The sequence below is a fragment of the Cucurbita moschata genome, unplaced genomic scaffold (assembly GCF_002738365.1).
Source record: "Cucurbita moschata cultivar Rifu unplaced genomic scaffold, Cmos_1.0 Cmo_Scf00023, whole genome shotgun sequence".
NCBI lineage: Eukaryota > Viridiplantae > Streptophyta > Magnoliopsida > Cucurbitales > Cucurbitaceae > Cucurbita > Cucurbita moschata.
In genome coordinates, this window is record NW_019268539.1 from 1,855,993 (window position 1) to 1,883,102 (window position 27,110).

Genomic DNA, 27,110 nt, shown 5'->3' on the forward strand with positions numbered 1-27,110 from the left:
TTTATTTTCCAAAAAAAAAAAAAAAAAAAAGGCCACAAAGGCACAAGCGAGAACAAGAACAGCTAAGTGGCCCCTTGTCCATCCGCCGCGCTTAGTAATATCCGCCCGCTCTCAACGGATTATTCGAGGCTACTCTCTTTAACTGCTCACCAAAACCAGCTTCCATTTCCCCTCAGATCTCTCTCCTTCAGATCTTCATCCTCAAATTCATACATTCCGCTTGCAAATCTTCTGCATACCAATCTCGAAATGCAGTCCTCAATCTCCCTCTCAATCTCCTCCTCTTCATTGGCCCCACTCGGATCAAATTCCGCCACTGATTTCGCTCATTTCGCCCCTATCAATCTCCGTTTCTGCGGCCTCAGGCGCGAGGCCTTGGGATTTTCATCCCTCAAACACTCTGATTCAAAGAGAGTTCACATCTCAGCTGGTTCGAGTTCCAGGCGGAAGGTCTTTGCTGCTCTATCCGGCAATGGAAGTCCCTCCAAATTTGACTACGATTTGCTCATTATTGGAGCTGGTGTTGGTGGTCATGGAGCAGCGCTTCACGCTGTCGAGAAGGTAGTAAAAGAAGCTATGGTACCTCGTTTCTTTCATTTCTTGAGGAAACTTTTGGAGCTCGAGTGTGGTTGTATCAATTACTGTGCGTATTTTACGTTAACTAAGATCGTTTTTGTTTACTACATTTAAGGCTCGTTTGACCAAAAAGGGTTTCCAAATGTAGCTTGACTATGTTTTTTGTTGCCAGCTCAAATTACTTCTGCTTGTATCTACTACTGCCGTTTTTTTGTCTCTTTAATACAGTCATTATCATTTTATCTCTGACCAATGACAATATGGTGAATGATTTTAGCCGAAATTTAAATATTTTGGTAATGTTCATGATATATGACTTAAATCCAGTTTGTGCATCTGACTGGCACTAGTAATGATCGTTCATGTTGTCGTTCAGGAGATAATACGACATGGATATAATTCTCTAGAATGCTGTTCTTGCAGGGTCTGAAAACTGCCATTGTAGAGGGAGACGTGGTGGGGGGAACATGCGTAAACAGAGGATGTGTTCCTTCTAAAGCTCTTCTGGCTGTAAGTGGAAGGATGCGTGAACTTCAGAATGAACATCACCTGAAGGCTTTGGGTTTGCAGGTATCGAGTTTATGGAAGCAGGGATCTTGAACTTAGAAGTACATATAGCATTTTCAGTCCTTACCGATAACAAGTTTTGTGCTTGATTATTGTTTTGTTGATGGAGTCGATCAACTACTATTATTCTTCTGACTTCTTTCCATTCTTTATTTTAACTCATGTGTAGGTATCAGCTGCTGGATACGATAGACAAGGAGTGGCTGATCATGCCAATAATCTTGCTTCAAAAATTCGTAATAACTTGACCAACTCGATGAAAGCGCTTGGAGTGGATATACTGACAGGCGTCGGTACAATTTTGGTAGGTTTACTTGTGTGTTCATGAAGAGAAAGTTTCTTTCATTGGTAGCTTTAGATGAATTTATGGTATCGATCCTCATGTACCCAGTCAATTTGTAACATCTTGAGAATTGAGATATTAACCTCACGATCTATTTGATAAAATTGTTGGTTATTGTCTTCTTGAGTCTTGAACCCGATCCCTTAACTCATGTCACTTATTGGATTTTTTAGGGTCCTCAAAAGGTGCAGATTGGTTCTTCTGACAAAATAGTTACTGCAAAAGACATAATCATTGCTACTGGTTCTGTCCCATTTGTTCCCAAGGGCATTGAAGTTGATGGTAAACATCAATCGTCCTCCTTTTCTCATCCATATAACTTGTGCAAAGCATATCAATTGTTTTAGTTCTCGAAATCTCGTGAATACAAAGCCTTCTCGAAATCTTGTGAATACAAAGCCATGCGAGAGTCACAAATTTGAATGAAGTTGTTTATGCTTGACTTTTCAGTCATTGGCTTATTATGACGTGACTACTTAAAGTTACACCAGATAAGGTCAGAAATTTCCAATTAAAATTCTCAACCTCATTTATGGAGGTGGTAAATGTTAATTTTATATCATCATTGGATGTGTAGTATAAATGTCCTTGAAACAAAGTCTTAAATTTTAAGATATGAAACTGTAGCATAATGTTAGATTTGTTTTTAAAGTTAACAGTTTGGAACTAAGAATGCAGTCTGCCTCATTGATTTTTGTTAATTTTGTGTTAAAAGTTTGGTCGAGTGAACTTCTTTCTTTCGTAGAGAGATTAATTTTCTCAATGGCTTTAGTCAAGAATTTGTAGTTAGGTGCCCCACTTTGCTTTTGCGTTGGAACTTTTCTCAGAATTTGGTCAAAGTTGGTGCATTTAGATATAACTTGGAATTGTTGACTTTAGCTAATTATATGAGCACTTGTAAAGATGCTTGAAGTGTTATATATGTTTGGCTAGGATATTAATGCTGTTTGTTGACTGTATTACCCTGCAAGTTAAGATTTCAGAACTTTCTACTCATTGAACATAATTCCTCTACAACAAAAGTGATTAATGAATAATTATTTAAATAAAAGTGGATAATTCCTCTAATTTTTATCAATGAAGTGGATATACATATATATATATATTGGTAAAAAGGGGACAGTTTTACTTGAAAATTTCATTTTATATACGCCATTACAGCACTTCACAAACTTCACATTCTTTTAGTGGCAAGTCATCTCATTGGACACATTTTCTTGTAGGAATTAATCCTTTTTTGTTGGTTTAATTTTATTTTCTTACAATTTAATTGAATTTTTATTATTTTACTTATTATTTTTATTTGTAGGAATTAATGCTTAATTGATGGTTTATACAGGGAAAACTGTTATTACCAGTGACCATGCACTAAAACTGGAATTTGTTCCTGAGTGGATCGCCATTGTTGGGAGTGGCTATATTGGTCTTGAGTTCAGCGATGTGTACACTGCCCTAGGAAGTGAGGTTGGTCTTCCTCTCTACAGATTAGAAGACCTAATTCCCATAGTGTTTTAACTTGTATGTATTTGTTGCTTGGTTACGTGATCATGTACAAATCAAGGCAGTGCTTGAAGCTCTTCTAAACCTGTTACTTTAATTTTTTTGGTTAAATATTTGTTGCTGTATCTTAATTCATGTACTGTTCTCTGGCAAATGTGTCACAGTTGAGTTTTTGGATCTAAACAATTAAGTACATAAATTGGCTGGAATTTAATAGTTTCAGGACATTGCTTAAATATTCTAGAAGGCGATATAATCCTTTCAGGCCTGAGATTAAGGGGGAAAATCACAACTATGTGGGTAACTTTTTGATTGGCATTCTGATGAGGCTGTCCTATTTGTGGTTTATAACTCTATAACATGAGTTTGGACCAAACTATGTTGAATTAAATTTGCTACAAGCATCTTTACCCAACTCTTATAGGAAAAGTGAAGCTTAGAAGAAAGGAATAAGCTTTCTTCTGTAATAGAGATGCTCTAACAAAGCCTAGTGGGCATGGTGAAAGGGATCTTTTGGATGTCAAACAAAAATAGAAGGGGCTAAACATTAACAAACCTTTTCTTTCAAAGGACATCAAGGTATTTAAAACGTATAGGAATACAAAGACTGATGCAGGGAGTGTCTTTCAATCTATTACAATTTATAGTGAACCATGTAATTCTTCACTTATTTTTAAAAGGGAATAAGTAATGATTAATATATCTTGTAATGTAGTTCATCATAATGCTATTCTTTGCAGGTTACCTTTATTGAGGCGCTTGATCAGCTTATGCCTGGTTTTGATCCTGAGATCGGAAAATTGGCCCAGAGGGTTCTAATAAATCCACGAAAAATTGACTATCATACTGGAGTATTTGCATCTAAGGTTAAGCATAGTTTTATCCTTCAGCATCTAAGACTTTTTTTCCCCTTTTGTTTTGAATATTTTTTTAAATTGGCTCGTGTTTTCTTTGTTCTTATAAAGATTACTCCAGCGAAGGATGGGAAGCCAGTTACTATCGAGCTTATAGATGCAAAGACTAAGAAACTTAAAGATACTTTAGAGGTAACTCACATTTTTGGTAGCTGTCCTTACTGGAGTTTCTTTTTATTATGATGATGCTCAAATGGGAGTACTGCTTTACATAGTTTTCCCAAGTATTCATAGGCTCTGGGGATAATAAAGGGGAGATGAGAAAACTAACATTAATCTTGAACTCCATCACACTGCAAGAATAAATGCTGTTATCTGTTGTGAAGGCATTGGTTGCTTTATTGATGCTATCTTGAGATATTAAGCCTTCTTTCCCCTTGCCACAGGTAGATGCAGCATTGATTGCAACTGGAAGGGCCCCATTCACCAACGGCCTTGGATTAGAGAATGTATGTCTCCTCATACACTAATTTCATATAGATCATCTCTAGCGGTTCACTAATATAATAGACAACAACAATTTTTTTAAAATTTATTTGCAGATCAATGTGGCCACACAACGTGGTTTCATTCCTGTTGACGAGCGCATGAGAGTGATTGACGCAAATGGAAAAATGGTACGTAATTCAAGAAATTTACTTTGGCTAACCTTTCATTTTTACCACTATAATCATAGTTGGTACGTATTTTACATGCTAGGTTCCTCATGTGTACTGCATAGGCGATGCAAATGGGAAGATGATGCTTGCTCATGCAGCCAGCGCACAAGGCATTTCGGGTAAGTGGTTGCCAACCAATCATTATCTTTGCCATAAACTCCAACTAAACAATTAACCATTTAAAACCAACCTTTTGACAGTGGTTGAACAAGTTACTGGAAGGGATCACGTGCTCAATCATTTAAGCATCCCTGCAGCTTGTTTCACTCATCCCGAAATTAGTATGGTTGGACTAACTGAGGTAAAAATATTATCATCATGGAAGCCTTTTGTGATCTGCATTATTAATCGTTATTGATTATGTTATATTACGTTTGTTCGTTTCGTTAGGTTAACAGTGAGCACAGTATTCTTGCGTTTACATCTTATCAAGCCTTTTCCCCTATTTGTTCACTTGTACTTTCAAGTTTCAGCATCTAAAGATCAACTAAATGCATTATTATTGCAGCCTCAAGCCAGGGAGAAAGCCCAGAAGGAGGGATTTGAAGTAAGTGTTGCCAAGACAAGTTTTAAGGCAAACACAAAGGCCCTTGCAGAAAACGAAGGAGAGGGACTAGCCAAGGTTACATTTCTGCAACCTCTATTCACACCTTTCTTCAATGATATACGTTGATGATGGTTTTCAGTTGGTGATAATTCCATTATTTTCACCTCATCCAGCTAATATATAGACCCGATAATGGAGAGATACTTGGAGTTCATATTTTCGGATTGCACGCTGCAGATCTGATCCACGAAGCATCAAACGCAATAGCACTAGGAACACGCATTCAGGTAAGTTTCACTGTGAAAATCAATATCCTTTTGTGTGTCAGGACTGATATGGAATGCAAACCCCGAAGAAGAATACATAATCCTGTCTGAACTCCTTAAATCTGTAACGATTAGGTTAACAGATCTGCTTTAATTGATAAGAAAAAACTCCTACGAACAAATAGTCTTCGAGTTGCACAATTTTCTCAAAGCCTGACTCATATTTGACTCCCATTATGTTGATGCAGGATATTAAATTAGCGGTTCATGCACATCCAACCCTATCCGAGGTGCTCGATGAACTATTTAAATCAGCTAAGGTCAGCTTAACATTTTGCTCGATCATATGCTACCTACAAGTCTGGTTCTAATGATTTCCTTTTCAATATCAAGCGTGTCAATGGAATTCAGCTCATGCATATACAATAGTTTTCATTTCTTGTCAATGCACCGAAAGTCCATGAATTACACAATCTCCGTTCACTGAATGAGTTGCTCAATTTCAGACACTAAAAAGTTTCTCCCCCTGGTTCTCTTGATATAGATTTGATACAAAAATGCCTTTTCAACAGGTCGAAGCTCACGTTCCGAGCGCAGTAAGTGAACCGATTGCAGTGTAAGCTTCTCCAACGCCCAAAGCCTTCTTTTTGAAGATTTTTGCTTTTGTTAGGGAGTTCAGAGAAAGTACACGATTTCTAGATGGAGGAGTGATCAGCAGGAACATCACAATACTGGAAGAAACAACCAAGTGTTTAGAGAATTAGCAGACGTCGTACGGTTAGTTTGGTCCAAAATATTTTAGTATCTCTGTCATTCTTATATTATTGATTTAATCCACGCCTTACAAATGGAACGTAAATCTGCAACTGCTTCTTCTTTTAGATGTGTTTTTGCTTGTGATTTTGGACAAATAATTTAGAAATATGAAGCCATATTAGTCAAGAATGGTAGCTGACAGACATTTAGACTTCGGTTCACTTCTTTTTCTTTGTTTTAGCTCGATCGAACCTCCAATCTTACAAATGATATTTCTAATAAATATCTTATTTACTAAATTATGCTCGAATGGACACTTCGTACTTGTAAAGTCCATTCTTATAACGCCGTCAGGAGAAGACATTAACATTTAATTATTATTTAAATATTATTGTAAGGATATATTTTTCATATATAATCTTTTAAGAAATATCTATTTAAATCAACCTGAATATTTTAACCTAGATAGACACTTACATTACAACTTTGGTTTCACAGTTAGCTTATAAATGACATTTATGTAACCACATACGACAAGTGAGTTAAGTTTATTCGTTCTTACATCAAGTGAGTTAAGCTTATTCGTTCTTACATCAAGTGAGTTAAGCCTATTCATTCATACATCGTCTATGGCCAAGCAGACGTATGCTCAAGCCTTTATCCCCTGTTGAAGAAGAAAATTTTAAAAAACAGCCTATTAGTTTCATCTATGGCCAAGCAGACGTATGCTCGAGCCAATAGCCCCCGTTCAAGAAGAAAATTTTAGAAAACGGAGCCTCTAGTCCCGGAGCCTCTAGTCCCAGTTCAGGAAGAAAGTTTTAGAAAACGGAGTAGAAAGATTTCAAAAAAGTTTTTGAAAGCAAGATTTGAGAAATTAAAGTCGATGTTATGTATGGGAATATAAGGAAATATAAGCAAAAGTCGACGACGACTAATACATATAACTATTAGGAAGAAGTTGACTAACTGTTCAATGGCCCCAAGACTCAATAGCCTATTTAAAAACTTTATATAGGTTGAATTAGCTCATAATTCTTAAAGTAATTTGATTAGGACCAAACCAAATTAAATTTGTTGTCATTTTTTTTTTTTTTTTGCTGGAAATTTATACATGTATATATTAATTTCATAATTAACAATTATTCATAATTTATTTTTCACCATCATCTAAACATCATAACACAACTGAGTGGATTGGATCTAAAAAAATATCACTCCCAAATCCAATATCACCCTGAACGGTTAATTTTAAAACCCACGAAGATTGCAGTTCATAACTATGATCTCACATTTCGATTCGAAGGAGAATCAAAGAAGGCCAAGAACATTCAATCCAAGTTATGAAGCATACAAAAAGAAGAGAAAAAACAGAAAAAAGAGAACAGTTGAGACAAATGAACTTGGAAAAAGAATATCCCATCGGCAAAGATAAAAAAGCATTGAATCATAAAAGACAGATAAAATAGCATTGAATCATAAGAAGATAATGTCGATGGCATAAATTGATTATGTATGAAGATGTAGCCTTAGAAATGCAAATCTGATAATGAATTGTCGTAATCAGGCATCAGAAGCAGCGCTTTCCACATTGAAATGGAATTCGCTACAACCAGGTCAGAATTACAAGACTAGTGAACAAAAGAAGAGCAAAAACAAAAGATTCAATAGAAGCAAACTTATATCATAAAAACCCTAAACTTGCCGGCTTCATGGCGTTCTACTTTACTCTTCCTCACTGCCGGTTTCACCGCTCTTATTGTTGTGTTTCTTCGCGTACCTCTGGTTTCTAAGGAACTTCGGATCCATCTAAACGCAAATCAACGAGATAAAGAATTAAAACTATTCTGCAGAAGCATTCTATAAAGCAAAACAATCGATTGAACAAGAACAGAAATGATTCCATCAGTAAAGCTCATACTCCTTTGGTGGAAGTGTGACGATGCTTCCTTGGCTTCTTGATGCCGTTCCTATGGGCTTTACGGGACTGATTGTGCGCTGTGTGATTCTTCGACTTCGCCATCTCTGAACGAAAAAGAAGGTGAAATCAGAAAACTGATATGCCAAGAAATCGATAGAAGGAGAGAGTTTGAACAAACCTTACTCTGTGGTAGCGGCAAATGCTAGGGATTCCGTCGCTCAGTTGATCGTTTTGCCCTAATTTAGTGTTATGGGCAGCTCAACATGGGCTTGCCTCCAACTTATAATGGGCCTGGTTTTGGGCCAATAGGTCCTACAGGGAAACGAGATGTTTTAAAATGGGCCCAAAGAAATGACTAATATTAAATTGCCCAAAGAATGTTTAGATTTTATGGAAATGGTCATAAAACATTGTAAAAAAATGATGAAAAGGGTGACCGTAATAACTTATATTAGGTAAATATTTGTGGCTACATGTGTAATAATATACCATGTATAGATATTTGTGTATATTGTTAGATGAACACGACTCTCTATAATATTGTCCAACTTTGAGTATAAGCTCTCATGACTTTGCTTCTACAATGGTACGATGTTGTCCACTTTGAGCATAAGCTCTCGTGACTTTGCTTGGGCTTCTCCAAAAGGCCTCACATCAATCGAGAGAGTATTCTTTGATTATAAACCTATGAACATTCCCTAAAGGTCTCACACCAATTGAGAGAGTATTCTTTGATTATAAACCCATGAACATTCCATTATAAATCCATGAACATTCCCTAAAGGTCTCACACCAATGGAGAGAGTATTCTTTGATTATAAACCCATGAACATTCCATTATAAATCCATGAATATTCTCTAAAGGTCTCACAGCAATGAAGAGAGTATTCTTTGATTATAAACGAACATTCCCTAAATTAGCTATAAACCCATGAAAATTCCATTGTAAACCCATGAACATTCTCTAAAGGTCTCACACTAATGGAGAGAGTATTCTTGTATTCTTTAATTATAAACTTATGAATATTCCCTAAATTAGCCGATGTGAGACTTTTATCCAATATATATATTAGTAGATATTAATTCGTGAGCGTTCAACAAATGACATTTCAAATATAAAATTGATATGTATATTGAATTTATTGAAGAAAAAACATGAGATTTGTAAATATTTCATCTTCCAAACTTAATCTTCCATCTCGAACAAAACACTTTAGCCCAATCTTATGGAGAAGAGCACAGATTGATTTAGAAAGAGTACAAATTGAAAGTCGCATTCTTGAAAAATATTTGTTTGGTACATCTTATACATTAAAATCGAGCCACATATAATCTTATATTTCACCCAAATGATTTGAATCCAATTAAAAACACTATATCATAGTTTAAACCACATACCATTCAAAATATAATTAATAACCTATGGTTTTTCATATAATAACAAACCATTAGCTACTAGAGTTTATGAGAGAAATCCCTCAACTATTCTTTTTTCTGTCGTGGTGAGAGTAAATGTTACAACCTTCATTTTTCCGATTCTTCATTTTTGCATTAAAAAAAAATATATTATTAGATTAAATTAAATCGCCCTTTGGAAATGATTTTGAAGAACTTTTTTTTCGGTTGATTTAAAGGTTATTTTCTACCTAATATCTTGGATTCTTAACTTGAAAAACAAGAACAAAATTTTCAAATTTATTCTTAGTATTCAAAACTTTGGCTTCAACAAAATAAAGAAATGGATCCGTAAAGAAATCAACTAGAAATAGTGTTTATAATTTTAATTAAGAAAAGCCTAAATAGTTATGGAAGAGAATGCCAATAGCACAAACAAGTACGAAGAACAGGTAAATGCGAAGAACAGGTAATCGAACATTGAAAGAAACAGGACTCGCTACATTGAAGTGAAAGTTACTACACTGGTGATAACCAAAAAGAGAATAAATAACAAAATCAAAAAGGTTCAATCGAAGCAAACCAAAAACTCAACTGCATGGCGTTCTATTTTACTCTTCTTCAGTACCGGTTTCACCACTCTTATTGTTGTGTTTCTTCGCGTACCTCTGGTTCCTAAGGAACTTCGGATCCATCTATTGAACAAGAACAGAAATGATTCCATCAGTAATTCTATAAAGAAAAACATCGATTGAACAAGAACAGAAATGATTCGATCAGTAATTCAATAAAGAAAAACATCGATTGAACAAGAACAGAAATGATTCCATCAGTAAATCTCATACTCCTTTGGTGGAAGTGTAGCGATGCTTCCTCGGTTTCTTGATGCCGTTCCTATGGGCTTTGCGGGACTGATTGTGCGCTGTGTGATTCTTCGACTTCGCCATCTCTGAACAAAAACAACCAAAAGAGAGTGAAATCAGGAAACTGATGCTATGCCGATCTTCGTTACAGAAGAATTTGATAGAAACGAGAGGATTTGAACAAACCCTAGACTCCGCGGTGGCCGAAAATGCAGTGATTTCCTGAGCTTCCTTTGCTCGAGTAATCGTGTTGACCTATTTCAATGTTGTGGGCGGCTGAACATGGGCTTCGGCCCAAATTTTTACTGTATTTATTTTCTAAATGGACGGGCTTGGCCCACATTCTCATCACTGTATTTACTTTCTAAATGGATGGGCCTGGCCCACATTCTTACCGTATTCTTTCTAAATGGGCTTGGTCATTGGGCTAAAAAGAGAGAAAATGGTTTTGGGCTTGGGCCCACATTCTCGATGCGTCGGCTCGGCTTCAGTTTCAGGCTCCATTGTTACTTCGTCGGATTGTTTCTAGGGTTTTAGGACGACTTGAGCTCGGGCTTGGTCTTGGGCTCGGGCTCGGGCTTGTGGTCGAGCTTGGGTTTCGTCTTGGGCTCAGGCTTGGTCTTGCGCACGGGCTTGGATTTGGGCTTAGACTTGGGCTCGGTCTAGGCCTTGGACTTAGGCTCGGACTTTGACATGGGCTGGGCTTGGGCTTGGGCTTGGACTTGGACATGGGCTGGGACTGGGGCTTGGGCTTGTACTTGGACATGGGCTGGGCTTGGACTTGGACTTGGAATAAATTAAAGATTGGAATAATCTGAATCGATCTGTCCCGTAGAAGTCTGTCGGTTAGAAGTTCGTTTATAATATTTATTTTTCAAATAAGCTTTTTTTTTTTTAATTATAATTTTTTAATATTATATAAATAATAAATAATTGAATAATGTAATGTAAATTTATTTAAAAAATTATCACTAAAATAAAAATAAACCTTTTTTTTTAATCAAAGCAATTATTTAAATTTTCTAATGTTTTGATTATGTGTATATATATCTGTCTGCATATAACAGTTGTAACGGAAAATCCTTTTTATTTTTATTTTTATTTTCATTTAAAAAGTAAAACCATTTTGTCGAATGGCGTCCTCAGATCTCCATCGCTCCTTTGAATCTCCGTTCGTCTTCATTCCACTCTCTGCGACGCCAACTATTCTCCGGTGAATTTTTCGGCTTCATTCTCACAGATTAGCAATCGGCGGTTATGTTTCTCGTCGATTGGTTCTACGGCGTCTTAGCATCGCTCGGCCTCTGGCAAAAAGAGGCCAAAATTCTCTTCCTCGGCCTCGATAATGCCGGCAAAACCACTCTCCTTCACATGTTGAAGGACGAGGTGAGTTTCGTTTCTTTATCTTGCTCTGTTGTTGGATTTTACTCCTGATTATTGAAATCTTTTAAGGAGTAATTTGAATTGCGTGTAGAGATTAGTGCAACACCAGCCGACTCAACACCCGACCTCAGAGGAGTTGAGTATTGGGAAAATTAAGTTCAAGGCCTTTGATCTTGGAGGCCACCAGATCGCTCGCAGAGTCTGGAAAGATTATTATGCTAAGGTGATTTTTTTTATTGGTCAATTTCTGATTGCATTTTGTCGATATTTTGATCTTTTCAACTAGGATTAGTTTTCGTCCTCTATGATTCGTCTCAACTCAATAAGATTCTCATCAACGACGGATATTATTAGCAATCTGCCGTTTTAAATTGGTAGCTGATTGGACCTATGATATAGATTTTCGTTTATTTTTTATTTGAATTTGATGGTTGTTGGAGTTTTCTTCTTTTCAAGCCCACCAGATCCATTTTCTGTGCTTCATCGTAGGATTTAGACTTTGGTTTCAATCTCCTTCAGCTGTCGTTGATGTGTTTTCAAAATCTTGTGGGGAAACTCGGAAGGGAAAGCCCGAAGAGGACAATATCTGCTAGCGGTGGGTTTAAGCCGTTACAAATGGTATTAGAGCTAGGTTGGAGGGGGGTGGATTGTGAGATCCCACATCGGTTGGTGAGTGGAACAAAGCATTCTTTACAGGGGTGTGGGAACCTCCTAGTGGACTCATTTTTAAAACCTTGAGGGGAAAGGGAAGCTCGAAAGGCCTAAAGAAGACGATATCAGAACGTTTCATGTTTCAATAACTCCCACACTAACCTTCTGGTTATGAAAGAAGAATTGAAGTTGGAGATGCATCCTATTTTATTCAATCTCCTTCTCTCGTGAAATGGATTCTCGAGCATACCAGCCACTCAGTTGACTATGGGAGTATGGAAACACCTACTCGATTGTCCTCGAACTCCATAGCGTTCGTCAAAGACGAGCATTGGCAAATTGTTTACTTTCTTCCGTGCCTCTTAAGGGTGCTCTTAGATTTATGGCCTATTTGGAATGACTTGAAAAGGCGTTTTTAAGCACTTGAAAAGTTATTCAAACAGACTCATCAACCTTCTCAATTACAAAATTCGTTGACATTGCTGTAAATCGTGCGCTTCGATCCATTAAATCTTTCAAGTATTTCGATCCTGGCGTGATGAAAACCTGAATTCATTTCCAAATTTGATCTTGTCAAATTTCTTAATCTTTCTGCTCACTTGGTTCTTATAATATTGTGTTGCAACTTTCTGAATTCCCTTTTTACTAGCTTAGTGTCTCTCCTCTGCTTGTGTAAATATGAGGATGTCTACACAAAATAACTGTTACATATGTCCATGATTAGGTGGATGCAGTAGTTTACCTGGTCGATGCTTATGACAAAGAGCGGTTTACCGAGTCGAAAAAGGAGCTCGATGCTCTCCTTTCGGATGAAGCGCTAGCTGATGTTCCATTCCTCTTGCTTGGAAACAAGATCGACATCCCATATGCGGCATCCGAGGACGAGCTAAGATTTCACCTGGGTTTGACCAATTTCACAACTGGCAAGGGAAAGGTTAATCTTACGCAGACTAATGTTCGACCGCTCGAGGTTTTTATGTGTAGCATTGTCCGCAAGATGGGTTATGGGGATGGCTTCAAATGGCTCTCCCAATATATCAAGTAGTATCAAAATTGGTAATTAGCATCCATTGTTCCCATATAGGTTATCGTTTGTGCCTGAAAGAACTTAGTTTGAGGGAGAAAATTGTTTACAAGTTTGGCAACTTTTGTGTTGGAACTAGGTTTTGTTGTCATCATATTCTCTGATTATTGTTTTTTGTGACATTATATTGCTTTAAACTCTCAATAAAGTCCGTAGATCAATGAGTTTGAGAAAATGCTTACTGTAATGCAAAATGCTGTCTGAATTCGAAAAAACTCAAGTCCATATCTTTAACTATTCATAGTATATACTTGATATTGTCTGAGCTCGAAAAAACTCAAGTCTTATGTCTTTTAACTATTCATAATATATATCGATGTTATTTGAGCTCTAGTAAACTCAAGCCTCATGTCTTTAACTTTAACTATTTATAGGATATACTCGATGTTGTCTGAGCTCGAGAAAACTCATATACCGATGTTGTTTGAGCTCAAGTAAACTCAAGTCTCATATCTTTAACTATTCATAGTATATACCGATGTTTGACCTCGAAAAAACTCAGATCCCATATCTCTAACGGTTCATAGTACATAACGCTAATCACTCCCTCAATCATTGAAATCCCTAAAATTCAAATCATCAAATGAAAGCTTATCTAATTCCAGCTGCAATATAGATGACAATCAAAGTTTATACACTAGAACTTGCACACAAACTTCAATGGAAGGTTTAACTCAGCATTGCTGCATCACTCCAATGGGACCTATATCATAAAAATTACATATTTTACCAATTCCGTGGACAAAAGAAAGGCCATCGAATTCCATGAAACAGTTTTGTAGAAGTAAAAAGCAAAAATCAGACTGAACTATATTCATATATAACTACAACATGTACAGGCTACAAGCATCTCCTACCAAAAACATTTGCTATGACACAGGGCAGTAGTTCTTACCCATCTAAAAAGTTCATCCCATCGTCGACTAACGAGTATTGGCACCGGTCATTCCTCGTGTACGCCCGAGCTAAGGAAACTCCTGTCTTTAACCATTAATCACTGCCACAATCATAGGACTTTTCACAAACTTGTGCTTTCAGCCATTCATTTTCATATCAGGATGTGAAAGCTCTTCGTATTCCAACTGAAATAGCTCAAAAAGAAAACAAAGTCAAAATTTAAACGACCTGAACTTACACAGGAAACTTCAATGAGAGGATTGTAACTCACCGCTGCTTCAGCATGGGTTAACTTCATCCGACGATACTCCTCTTGTACTTTCTTTGATCGGAACATAGCCTGAACCCGAATAACAGCTCTCTCAACTCGCTCTTCTGCTTGTTTTTGAGATACGCGGTAGAAGTCCTCTTCCATGCCAGTTTCCTGATCTTCTGTCACTTCAGCTGGTGCAACTTGAAGTCCACGAAAACCTTTTCTCTTAAGACGCCAGCGCAGTATAGCTTTCTCAACAATTCCTACCGACCAAACGATCTTGCGATACTGTCTTCGCACTTGGAAGCCTCTAAATGCAGCCTAGGAGAATAGAAAAATATTGGTAGTCATCTTCCTGAACAGCTCATTTTTAACATAACTCTAGCACGCATGTCAGTTCAATAATAGTTGCATGAAATTTTTTTATCACTTCACAACAATCACCAGGTCCAAATAAATCACACTGTATTTGGCATGTCTTTTAAAGTGCTTATGAATTAAAAACGCTTTTATTAAACTTGTAGTGTTGGGTCAAAATTTTAGACAGGTATTTTACCAATTAAAAGTGCTTTGTAAACCTTCTAATGATCAAAAGCAGCTTAAGATATTTGAAAATTAGATTAAAAAAAAAGCAATTTAATTTCTTTTAGAGAAAACATTTGACTAATTTTTTTCTTCCAAAAATGCTTATATGATAGGGAAGAAAACACTTTCTTTTTAGGCATGCCAAACACACACACGAAGAATAACACTATTCAAATCTCCTCAAGCAGAAACGATAAACTTGGCCGATAAAAAAACTGAGGGTATAGGCTTACTTGAATCCTAATAGTTTGACGACGCATATTAAGGAAGTCTTTGCGGATCTTCCACGTGCGGAATCTGTATTGAATATGAGCAGCAGCTGCCATTTTTTTTCGTGTTTCAAAGTTGCGGAAGGCATGTTGAATTTTCATGGCCGCAATAATACCACGTGCTTCAGCTTCAGGGGTGGAGAGTTCAATTGCGTCAGTCCTTTGCTTTAAAGAATGCTCACGGAATGCTGCTTGTATGCGTGCTGCTGCATCAGCTGCTGTCCGATAAGCTGCTAACGTTTCTTTCATATACATCTGCTCCTCACTGACGCTATCAAAGTTCGTGGTATCAGGTATTGTACTAGTTTCCAATGAGCCACTAACATTTCCAGCCAAGCTCATGTCTTCAAAATGCGATACCAAAGCCTTTTCAGAAAGATAAGCAGCTAAGCCATTAAAACCATTCATAGATGCAAGATCTGCTGCTGTATATCCCAGAGGGTTCTTTGATGTGGGATCAGTGATCAAGCTTGGCTTCGCCCCCACAGATAAAAGAGCAGCTACCATCCTCTCCCTACACAATAAATAAATGGGGCCAAATAGGTGAGAAGTGCCAACCAGTATAAGTCAACTTTAAAAAAAAAATCTATGTTTGATTAAATACCAAAACACTGGAAATTCCCAATCAGCAACACAAAATCAACCTCTCTGTCAGGTTCAAGGTATTGTAAAATAATTATAATTAAGATAGATGATGATTGAAGATAAATATGTTCATATGCATGAAAGGTTGACTTAACTGAACACTTAGAATCAACAACCTCAATGTGGGAGTATTTGTTAACCTAGGAATCTGATAACCCTAAGTAATTGATGCAACCCCATGAACAATCAAGGATATTAAACGAATACTTATTTGCATGTCGGGAACTCTCCAATTAAATGGTCGTCAATTGGCCAGAGGGTATTGGATGAAACTGAAAAACTTGACCATTTTTTCTATCAATTTGACAAATAACATTGTACCTTCCATAATAAGCTGCCCAGTGAAGAGCTGTCCATCCAGATTTATCTCGAAAGTTTATAGATAAACCAGACCAGACAAATAGATGTACAGCCCAGGTATATCCCAATATGGCACACAAATGGATTACTCCTTGACCATTTACATCAAACTCAGTGCTTTTCTTTGAGCCTTCAGCAACTCTTTCTATCAGCCAGTCCCTCAACCTGCTTCTCAATATCATCTCAAGAACACCCTCTCTTGCTTGTGGAATTGGAGTTTTATTTTCTGTAACTGATTTTAACAAATAAATCCAACCATCAGAAATGCCAGAAGTTTTGACAGCTAGTTTCTTGGCGTCGTTCAGGGCAGTGGGTGACAATTTAGTTGACATGATGCTCAAGCTCTTGGATGTAGAGAACATCAGATGAGCAAGCCGCATCTGAACTTGAAACTCCTCCCACTTGAGGATCTGTTCTGAAGTAACTTCAGGCACTTGTAAAAGTGGTGCACGATACTCAAAATTCAGGACTTGACTAATAGGTTTGTGACCATCTAAGCTCAGGTATAAATGTACAAGTCCCGGTGAATGTGGTTCTACCAGACAGCGATAAACTCCAGGTTGAACAAAATCAGCATTAATACTAGTATCACCACAAACAACAGATATATTGGACTTCGCTAGATGTACGTACTCATCAGAAAAATATCCAATGATTACAATCTGCAAAAAGTACAAAGAATGCCATTAGTATCTTTGCAAGTTGTAAGCAAATTAGCAGCAAGATGGTGTATTCACCATTCTGACTTTGACTTTAACACGCTAAAGTGAAAATGCGCCATATCAACTGAGAAAAAGTTAACCATCCAAGGGTCATGTTCACTGTACTGATCATGAAAAGATCATATTGTCAATCTTTTCAAAGTTCATGTAATGAATTGGTAAGGATCGACCATATTTATTAAAATAAATTCCCACAAAAACAACTGCACTTCACGTTTATAATGTTGATCGGTCACGTTCACAATACTGATCATGGGAGGAAAACATACCCAACAACAGCGGACAATAGCTAAGTTTTCAAATGTTGGCATTCCATCAACAAAATTCATAAACCTATTGTACTAAATTAGAGATGAATACTGTCTAAATATTCAAAAGGATAAATGGGAAATGGCCGAACCAGCCTAGCGGACACTCAAAACTATGTGGATTCACAGGGAAGAATAATACTGCAAGTACCAAATTAACTACTCAAAGGAAGTGCCTATTATTTAGAAAAGAGGAAACAAATTCAAAAGCCCTTCAAACTGTAAATTGCTTGAAAAAAATCACACTAACAGATCACAAAACCCAAGGATGTCTCCATGTTAAATTCACTTGGTCTACTACAACGATTTAAAAAAGAAAGTTCACTTCACCTAATACAGAAATGTAATGGGACTAATTAAGAGTAGCTACACAAAATAGGTCAATCATAGACTTTCTTTTTGTAAGAGAATTCTAAACTTAATTTAAACAACAAAAAATAAAAAATAAAGAGTGTGTTCTCGAATTGCAATGGCTAGCAAAAAAGAAGAATTGACAAAACCAATAAAAAAAAAGTAGCAAATAGCAGTAATAGGTTATATAATCAGATAACAAAACTAGTTTGACACTTCCACAAACTCATAAATGATGATGTTTCTTTTCTCTGTTCCTTGTTGCAGCAAATGCTCCATCCATCCAGTATCAATGTATTTCTACAAGTAAACTTATAGCTTACAGTTTAAGGCTTTGATTTATCACCTCTAAAAAATTTATTAACAAAATATGGGTCCATATTGGTATATGTTAAATAGTTTATTAGGATTAAAGGCAAAGATTGTAACAGACTCTTGTGCGAAGTTTAAATATGAAACAGGATGGTTAAAAGATTACCAACCAAATAAAACATGGACCAAACTAGGATTTAAACCTAATAATAATACTAATAACAATAATAATAGTGTAACATAAAAGGGAATGCTTTCCTTGCCTGCACGAGAAGAAATAGAAAAAAGCCCAATAAACACCGTAATATGATGCTGATATAATGTCAAATAAGTAAAGAAAATGTGAAAAGTTGGTACTAGTAAAAGAGAGAACCTTTGTTTTTTCTGTTGAAAAGGCCCACGCAGGTGAGACCTCAGTTATGTTAAAAATTTGCTCCACCGAAGATTGATGGTGATATAATGTCGAATCACAATAGGAATTGTGAACAGATGAAATGGACGGCTCAATAGCAGGATCAATGACTGAACCAGGCGAGTCAGTGATGACTTCATTTATCCATTGTCCTAAGCTATCCTGACTTTGCAATCCATTGTTTAACAAATTGTCCAACAAATTAATTGGAATGGATTCCCTACTCTCAACATTCAAATTCGTTTGACCACCCATTAATGACATATTCACACTTCCTATGCTGTTGGCACTCCCAGTTGACTCAACTGGATTATTAAATGAAGTTATCACCCCGAAGATCTTGTTGGCCACCTGCAAGGATGGACCATAAGAGTCCATAATCCATATATAAGGCAATAACCACTAGAGAAGAAGAAAATTTAAGCACCTGTATAAAATTGTGCAGAAAGAAAGATGTTCAACATAAGTAGCAGATTGCTTGATAAAAAAATATTATCAAGTAATGAAGCAAAATAAACTTGACCATAATTAGCTATCAGCCTTCTTTATCACTTATAAATATAAAAGTGAAGCAAGTTATACCTCCCATCCGCTTGGTCATGGAGTCAGACCGAGCAGTGAAGAGTAACATGCTCCGACAAATGGAATAAGAAAAGGAGGAAGGCAAGGGAGCAAACAGAAATCAAAATTCCAAATAGTAATTCACTCTACTCACACTTATTGGGACTTGGTTCTGTTGGTCAAAGCATGAAAGTTTATCTGGTGAATGAGAAGGAAAGAGTTAAAAGAATTAGTAATCTAGCCATTCACTATTCAATTCGGCAGTTGTTTTTGCATCATTCAGAATTTTTACTTCGTTACCTTCTTTAGGCATAGCAGGTTTGAGAGGCTCGTTCGTCACAAGAAGTTCATCCCACTCAAGTGTGTTGATCTCATGAAGCCGTTGTTCATGAACCATGACTGTTGTAGTGTCACTAGGCTCTGTTCATTATACATGTAAAAAAATAAAAAATAAAAACTTTTGTCTCGACCAGAATTTTCTTTAAGTGAATTCACCACAGTTTCTTCTGTTACAAGTACTCTGAAGCACATGCTTGATAATCAATCACTTTCCTGTTTGGTTCTAATATTTAAAAAATGATTTTATCTAGTTAAAAGTGCTCTTTTGAATTACTAGTATTTATTGAATAAGTATTTCTACAATTAACCATCTAAAATATAACCGATCAATATAAAAAAGAATAAAATAAGCAAGGACAGTGTGTGCATAGAGAGATTAATTTGAGAGGGCATGAGTAGAAAGAGAGTGCTAAAAGGAACTGTATTTGAGGTCAGAAATTAGACAGAGAATATGTGGAGTAAAAAGCTAATGAGAAAAGGGCATAGAAATCAGTGAGAGAGTGTGCGCAAGAAGAAGGTAATGGGAGAGTGTGTTCTTGGAAATCAGTGACATAAAGCGTGAAAAAGAAAGCTAGTAAGAGCAACAGAGTACAGAGAAGTTAGTAAAAGAAAGTGTGTGAGATTGAAATGATGCTTCAGGCCAATGTTAACTGCTTCTTTGAAAATCAATTCCAGTGCTTTTTTTAAAAGAAAAAATTATATCTCATTTGAAGTTCAACACAATTAGAAAATCATTTTGGTCATCAATCATATAAGTTCTATTTGGTATGACATCTGGATTCTATTTCTTGTTTTCAGTACTAAAGTATTTGCTCACTAAATAAACTATAAATGCAACAGAAAGTTGTAAATATGAACTACATGCTTGATCAATTAAAGTAAGAAATATTAGAAAAGAATGATCAAACAAACTACTTTTTTCTTTTTTCTTTTTTTTTTTGACAGGTTCAGCCAGTATCACCTGACAATTCATTTCCACCAACAGAATAGACATTAGTAGCCCTGGAATCTAGTTCTTCCGATAAAAGCCAATGAGCTGATGGGTTAGAGACAGAACCAGAATTTGAATTCATCGACGTGGATGGAGAACTCTGCCACTAGCAGCAGTAGGGAGTTAATACGGCAAATTTTTCTCAATACAGAAGACTAAATGGAAGAAGTTGTTCATGAAGTGTTCCAATGCATGCTATAGAAATATCACGAGCATAATGTTAGGAAGCTTTAACCATACGCTATAAAGAACTACAAAGCTGATTCATATGATATGAAGACTGATTATCGGACGAATATTTTCCCATCAAATAGTGTCACGATCATTGTCTTTTCCATTCCAGGAAAAATTTATGCATATCAGAACAAAGAGAATCCTTGTCACTCGAAGCACCATATAGCACTCTACATCTAGGTGGTGCCTTAATTTTTGGAAATTAAGTCAGAGTAATAAAATTGTTACATAAATTACAATGGCATTTAGAGTAGCACTAACAGAAACTTAAAAGGCAATAATCATGATGAAAGTTGAATTCTTAAAATGTAAAAGAGTAGTAGGAAACACATGTATTCAATGGTTGACTTTATCCTCAACAAATATTGGATTAAATCATCGAACTACAACACAAACATGTAATTTTCCAGTTTTTGAATGGAGAAGAGAGAGAGAGAGATGCATGCACGACTGCTATATGATGCCAGACTACAAGAAAAAAAATTAAAGAAATGTAAGATAACACTATTTTAAATGAAAATAATAATAGCCATGGAGGAAAAATCAGCAAATCTTAAATAGATGAAGTAGTCCAAATGATAGAGGCTCATCTCATGATAATATTTCAATAGCTGGAGATGCATTATGCTGAAACTAACCTCTTTTGTTTCGCGGTAATGAACAAGGACAATGTGTTCAAGAGACCTAAACAAAAAGCATCAACAAATCATCAACTAAACAAATATGACATGCTATACAGCTACAGTTTGATTTTATTTTTCTTTGCCAGTGGCATTTTTGGGATAAACCTACTAAAACAACTGGTGGCAACCAATATACCAATGTACGTTCAACAATAACATACTTATCAAGGAGCCAATAACATCGACGAACAAAGGTTGGGTTATCAAGGCCATGGGCATAGTATACATGTATCCTTTCTACATTACCAACCTGCCAAAGAAAAAGGAAAAAAAATTATCAAAACAGTGTTTTTTTTTCTTGGTGATTAATGCTATAACAGAAGAACAATTACCATATCTAAACACAGTTAATACTAGACATTGACCAACCAATAGACTCGAAAAAAGACTAGTAATAAATTGAATTATTTAAAATGATCTCCAACAACTTCCCTTCACATTGTGGAATCGTATGGTGGTTGATTAATAAGACATAGATAGTAGACAAGATATATGAAATGAAGATGATAACTGAGAAAATTGAAAAGATCTACGAAATAAAATTGTAGGGGTTTGAATTTATATATTTTTTCACTCGTATAGACTCTAGACTCAAATGCTTAAGCTGATTAACTACATCCAGTTTAACTATTTAATATATTCTATATCCAAACAGACATGATTATACAACTATACTTCGAATAAGCTTTGGAGAATATTGGCAGAAACAATAGAAATTACTTCAAATTTGTGGAGAAAAAGGACATATAAATTATATTATAGAAAAAGAGCATCTGATTATTTATACAGAAACACACGAACCCACATATATCAATGGTAATGCTGAAGGTAATGGAAGTAACCTAACTCATAAACCCCTTCCTCATATCTGACCAAATTCTTTCACAAAATGCAAAAGTATCGAGCTATTTAAGCATTGGTCACTCCAAAAATTTAAAGACGTCAAGCTCGTATATATCACCAAAAGACAAATTCCAATAGTCCATTTGGAACTAATTGATGACTTCAACGTTAAAAGAGTCGCGACTTACTTCCTCACCTGCCACCACTAAGTCTAGGACAACATGTTCTTATCAGATCTTCAGATAATCTTTAAGAGTGTTGTGTTCCTTGTTTAAACATTTCAAAGGGGGGAGATTGAATTAACCATATGCCATAAATGCAACCATCTGAGTCAGAAAAATGTATATGTAAAGAATGAAAACAGATCTGAGGTCTCCACCAGCTTTTCAATTATGAAATAGTGCCCAATAAAACAAGACATGCTCACTTTTAGGTGTTCATGAGCTTCTTTTACTGTCTTTCCATCCTTTTTTTTCTTCCAATTATGTCCATCTTTGCGAAAATTCCTAAGCATCTTGCGATCAAATAGTACAATGGTTCCACCTGTTGCGCATTTCCAACATTAGATTTCTGAGACATCACTGCCTACACCCAGTTTTCTATATTAAATATCGAAATATAAATGTGATTATCATGCAAAATGCAAGGAAGACTTATAATTGAATATGATATAACTTGCATCAGACATTAAACAGTAAAATTCTTTTAGGACAATTTATTACTAGTAAAATAGAGTTGGAAGGAGTTGCAGAGCACAATCTCGCGAAATTACTTTTGGGCAAGTTCACTGGCTTGACATGGATGACAAAATATTTGTAGTTACATAGTATTGCATGGATTTCATTTGGACGAAGCCATCTTGCACTTGCTTCCTCCCTGATGTTTTTAACATCCAAATCTGTTCACAGAAGAGAAAACAACTGATGAATTCATAAACTAGCATTTTTGCAACGCAGATAACATATACTAAATGTGAACAATTAAAGATAATTAGAATAATTGTTCAAAGTAGTTCATTAATTTGTCGATAAAGCTTCAAGTCCTGCCCGATAAAGGTTATTAGGATCCCCTTGTTGTTTGGAGGTGATGATTCTGCCAATGGCCACTATGTTCTTTACCTATCTAGTCTCTGGGCATGTTTAACCTAAAATGATAGTTTTTACTTACCTTGAAACAGTTTAACTGGTTTTTCTATGATTTCTCTCATGCCCCTAGCAGGGTATATGTCGAACTCAAAAATCAAAACTCAAATGTTTCCCAGATTTTGACTTCAGAAATTTCGAGTATTTCCTTCTTTCTCGTCTAAACTTAAAGCATTCTGGGAAGATCAATTCTTCGCCCTCTCTATTATCCTTCTAGTTGATGATTATTGTGCTGTATTTGCACATATTACTTCGGACTTATATAATTAAGCTCTAGCAATCAAATACACATGCCTAATTCTACTGAACTCACACATGACGAAAATTTTAAACCAAACCGAAACAATTGTTCAATGAAAACAAATACGAATTCCATAAACAGTAGCATGAAGCCATAGGCATAGCAGTTAGCAGTACGTTGATTTTGCTTTCGTCAATCAACTCACTCAAAACTAAGAAGCAATAAAAAGTCCTCCTAAGCACAGTCTAGCTGACACACAGACGTTTCAAAAAAACTCCATCGCAGTTCAGGAGCGCAAAACTTCAACGCCTATATGCCGACAGCCATTCAAAAAGCTACACAATCAGAACATGTAAACAGGCTACGATCACGACAGTACCTTGCAATGTATGGAAGCCATGAATCTCCGAGCCAACAAGGCTTCCTTGAACATCATCTTTCATGGAAAGAGACATCGATGATTCCTATTAGAAGCTGAACCTCAACAAAAATGCATCGGATTTTCAAAAAATGAACCTGCGAGCAAACAATACTGAAGAGTATGATACAAAGCGGCAGAATCAAGCAGAGGCGATCAGTGCAGATTACCTGATTACGGACAGAATTTGATTTGGGACCGAAATAGATGGAAGAATTCGCAGCACAATTATAGTCTTCTTTTTGACTCCCTGTTCTCTCTCTCTCTATACAGGAACTCAGCAATAGACGGTGGCTGCCGTCTACCTGGGTCGGGCTGGCGGGGCCTTGCCTTATTTTTAGTCTTTTTTTTTTTATCTTTTTTCTTTTTAGGGAAATGTATTTATTTTTAATTCTATATTATTAATTTTCATATCTATTAATAGATATAATTCGAGTGAATAATTAATCAATTATCACTTAAAAAGCTTGCTTTGACCCTCGTTTTTATAATGCTTAAATTGAAGAAAATATATATATATATATATATAATTCCAAATAAATAAACCATCCATTACAGTTTCAAATGTACCGTACAATTTCAATTTCTCTTACCCAATAATTTTTTTTTTTAAATTCAAGAATATGGAACACATCAAAACCGTCAAAAAAAAATTAGAGCCCAGGCGGTCCGGGGGACCACCTCGGCTCCTCTCTTCTCTCGAGAGCGATTGGGTTGAAAAAATAAAGGATGAATTCAAAAGGATCAGATAGAAATGATACTCTGAATCAAAAGATTTGATTCGGAACTATTATATGTCCAAGGTCCAATATTGAAATAATTTCAGTAAGAAGGCTCGACAAGTTCAGCTCTTTCTTTTTTTGGGCGTGAAGTGAAATTGTATTATATTTCAGTTTACGAGTTGGCGAAATACTACGATCTACTGATTCCCATCGATACACGATCCCAACCAGAATAGAAGCGAGTAGCTTCTGATTTTGTTTATAATCGTTGTCTTTAGCTTATGTAGTGGTCGACCTTCCTTTCCTAAAAGCACGCACTCGTCAGACTGCTTCCTTGGTTTTGCACGAAACCAAGCCAATACATGCACAGCAAAAGTAAAGATCTCCATTTCATAGTGCTTGGAGAACGCAAGTTTGATCGAGGATCAAAGAGGAGAGGTGGAAGAAAAGGTTCGGGATGGATTTATGAGTCTTTCATGCGAGCTGTATGCAATGAAAGTCGCACGTATAGTAACGAAGGGGCTCATGTCATTTGAGAATATGGAAGACAAAAAAAATTGAACTGCTAGCATCAATTATATATGTTTTGTACCAGTCAAGTACGCTCACACAGTTAAGTTACCTAATACAATCATCTGCATTTATGAGATGTAACAAATAATATTCTATCTATTGAAGTGTGCTAATTAAATTTTAACACTCTCCGTATCTATTTTTATCTTAAAAGTTTAAATTTTTTGTGTATAAAAAAAAATATTTTTTAATTTATTTGGATTAACTCTTTATATATATATATATTATATATATTGCATTTTAAAACATTTTTTAAGTTTTAAAATCCGTCGATTATCTATATTTTACTTTAATCAATGTATTTAAATAATTTAAATAGATAATACTTGAACTCAGTAAAATTTAACGATACAAATTAATTTAAAAAAATAAAATAAAATTTAGTACGAAATATTTTTAATGGAGATTTAAATTTAATTCATGAAAAATAAATACAGATAATTCATAGGGAAAGGTCAGTTTCAGTAAAACGACATCGTACGGACACCAAGCTACACACGTGTCGGAAATTGGCCGTTCGTGGGCCGATAATTCTGGACCAAACCACATTTATTTTGTTATTTTCTTTGGATGCATTGATTGTTCTAGTCGATAATTCCACGTTGGAATTATATTCACAATTTTTAATTAAAAATAATTGATTTATAAATTATTTATTACTATGATTATTATTATTTAAAATATTGTTGACGTGGACATGTGTTTCATTTGATCATTAAGATTTTTTTTTTTTCAAAAAAAATATATTTATTCAATTTCCTATAAAAACGTTTATTCAACTTATTGCCTATCTTTTCGGGAGCATAGAGATAGAGACGCGTCATAAACACGAATCTTTTTTTCTTTTTCTTTTTTTAATTTTATTACACTTTAAATAAATTAAATAACAATTTATTTTACGAGAGCTATTTACAAAATAAATACGTGTTTAAATTATGACACTGTTGGCTTATTGGCCCTTGATCTCACATTAATTAATTTCAATGAATTAATTATTGATGTTTTGATGATAACAAACCTACTTTTAATTATTAACTATTTTCAGTTTTTTGAACTGTCCACAGTATAAGGTCGGGAATAGCGATTACAACAACTTTTCAATTACTCAAATCAGAGCTAAAACGAAGAAATTAGAGTCGAAACAACATACCCGACGTGATGATGTGGCAACAAAATCAAAATGATGGACAAATCAAAATATATCAAAGTATGACATTTATAATATTGGAAGAGTAACAAAAGGTGGAGTTTTTCTTATTATTACATTTCTAAATAAAATTATTTTTACAAAATATAAATTTGAATATAACCGTTTACTCACATCGAATTTTATTATTACTATATTATATTATTATATTATTATATTTTAAAATTTTGGTAGTTACTCACATCATTTTTATTATTATTATATTATTATATTTATAATAAATTTTGAATTTCATTTGACCGTTACTCACCTAACTTTTTATTATTATTATATTATATTACTATTATATTAAAATTTTGAAATAAATGAATTTAGAAAATTTTCTTATTTAATTACTTTTAATCTCCACCTTCCATTATTCCTAACACAATCCAATGGTCAATATTCAATCCTACATTTTGCCACTTTTCTCCTCTATATAAACTCATCTTCCCCACATTTTTAAAACACACAACTTACATACATTCTTCAATCCTCATTTGTTCAAAGTCTTCATTGTTTGTTGCTCTCTCCAAGCTTACAAGTTTATTTCTTTTCATCTTATTCTTGAGAGGGATTATTATTATATTGTGAGGAAATAGTTGTGAGTATCCCAAATTGTAAATCTACTCTTTGAGAGA

The 27,110-nt window shown here is 35.3% G+C and overlaps 5 protein-coding genes across 10 annotated transcripts; 2 read left to right on the forward strand and 3 right to left on the reverse strand.

Annotated features, from left to right (window-relative positions):
* The first annotated feature begins 65 nt into the window (after positions 1-65).
* On the forward strand, positions 66-6,349 carry LOC111460346 (dihydrolipoyl dehydrogenase 2, chloroplastic-like). The gene is made up of 15 exons (XM_023103578.1): positions 66-561; positions 1,000-1,146; positions 1,313-1,447; positions 1,660-1,768; positions 2,826-2,950; positions 3,727-3,852; positions 3,952-4,032; positions 4,287-4,349; positions 4,443-4,517; positions 4,600-4,678; positions 4,760-4,860; positions 5,068-5,181; positions 5,280-5,393; positions 5,621-5,692; positions 5,945-6,349. The coding sequence occupies exons 1-15, from the start codon at positions 250-252 to the stop codon at positions 5,990-5,992; spliced, it is 1,701 nt and encodes a 566-aa protein (XP_022959346.1). The 5' UTR covers positions 66-249; the 3' UTR covers positions 5,993-6,349.
* A 1,258-nt stretch (positions 6,350-7,607) lies between these two features.
* LOC111460442 (60S ribosomal protein L29-1-like) lies at positions 7,608-8,336 on the reverse strand. 2 transcript variants are annotated; one of them, XM_023103715.1, is made up of 3 exons: positions 8,230-8,336; positions 8,047-8,150; positions 7,608-7,934 (listed from the first exon to the last, which is right to left on the reverse strand). In XM_023103715.1, exons 2-3 carry the CDS (start codon positions 8,146-8,148, stop codon positions 7,851-7,853), a joined length of 186 nt encoding a protein of 61 aa, XP_022959483.1. In that variant the 5' UTR covers positions 8,149-8,150; positions 8,230-8,336; the 3' UTR covers positions 7,608-7,850. The 2 variants fall into 2 exon arrangements, with proteins under 2 accessions (XP_022959483.1, XP_022959482.1); XM_023103714.1 differs by having other exon boundaries at positions 8,225-8,336.
* Positions 8,337-9,895: 1,559 nt separating this feature from the next.
* LOC111460443 (60S ribosomal protein L29-1-like) lies at positions 9,896-10,592 on the reverse strand. Its single transcript, XM_023103717.1, has 3 exons — positions 10,491-10,592; positions 10,287-10,390; positions 9,896-10,136 (listed from the first exon to the last, which is right to left on the reverse strand). Exons 2-3 carry the CDS (start codon positions 10,386-10,388, stop codon positions 10,053-10,055), a joined length of 186 nt encoding a protein of 61 aa, XP_022959485.1. The 5' UTR covers positions 10,389-10,390; positions 10,491-10,592; the 3' UTR covers positions 9,896-10,052.
* Positions 10,593-11,405: 813 nt separating this feature from the next.
* LOC111460177 (GTP-binding protein SAR1A-like) lies at positions 11,406-13,598 on the forward strand. The gene is made up of 3 exons (XM_023103308.1): positions 11,406-11,690; positions 11,779-11,910; positions 13,063-13,598. Exons 1-3 carry the CDS (start codon positions 11,562-11,564, stop codon positions 13,381-13,383), a joined length of 582 nt encoding a protein of 193 aa, XP_022959076.1. The 5' UTR covers positions 11,406-11,561; the 3' UTR covers positions 13,384-13,598.
* A 247-nt stretch (positions 13,599-13,845) lies between these two features.
* Positions 13,846-24,292, reverse strand: LOC111460176 (calmodulin-binding transcription activator 5-like). 5 transcript variants are annotated; one of them, XR_002713384.1, is made up of 15 exons: positions 24,159-24,292; positions 23,950-24,044; positions 22,960-23,085; positions 22,615-22,730; positions 21,506-21,594; positions 21,300-21,345; positions 20,398-20,533; positions 19,398-19,517; positions 19,252-19,295; positions 18,498-18,887; positions 16,393-17,093; positions 15,391-15,940; positions 14,591-14,893; positions 14,318-14,504; positions 13,846-14,125 (listed from the first exon to the last, which is right to left on the reverse strand). XR_002713384.1 is itself a non-coding variant. In XM_023103307.1 (14 exons), the coding sequence occupies exons 2-14, from the start codon at positions 24,023-24,025 to the stop codon at positions 14,457-14,459; spliced, it is 2,745 nt and encodes a 914-aa protein (XP_022959075.1). In that variant the 5' UTR covers positions 24,026-24,086; positions 24,159-24,292; the 3' UTR covers positions 14,131-14,456. The 5 variants fall into 5 exon arrangements, 1 of the variants encoding a protein (XP_022959075.1); XR_002713385.1 differs by having other exon boundaries at positions 20,398-20,527; positions 23,950-24,086; XR_002713383.1 differs by having other exon boundaries at positions 23,950-24,086.
* Between the last annotated feature and the right edge of the window lie 2,818 nt (positions 24,293-27,110).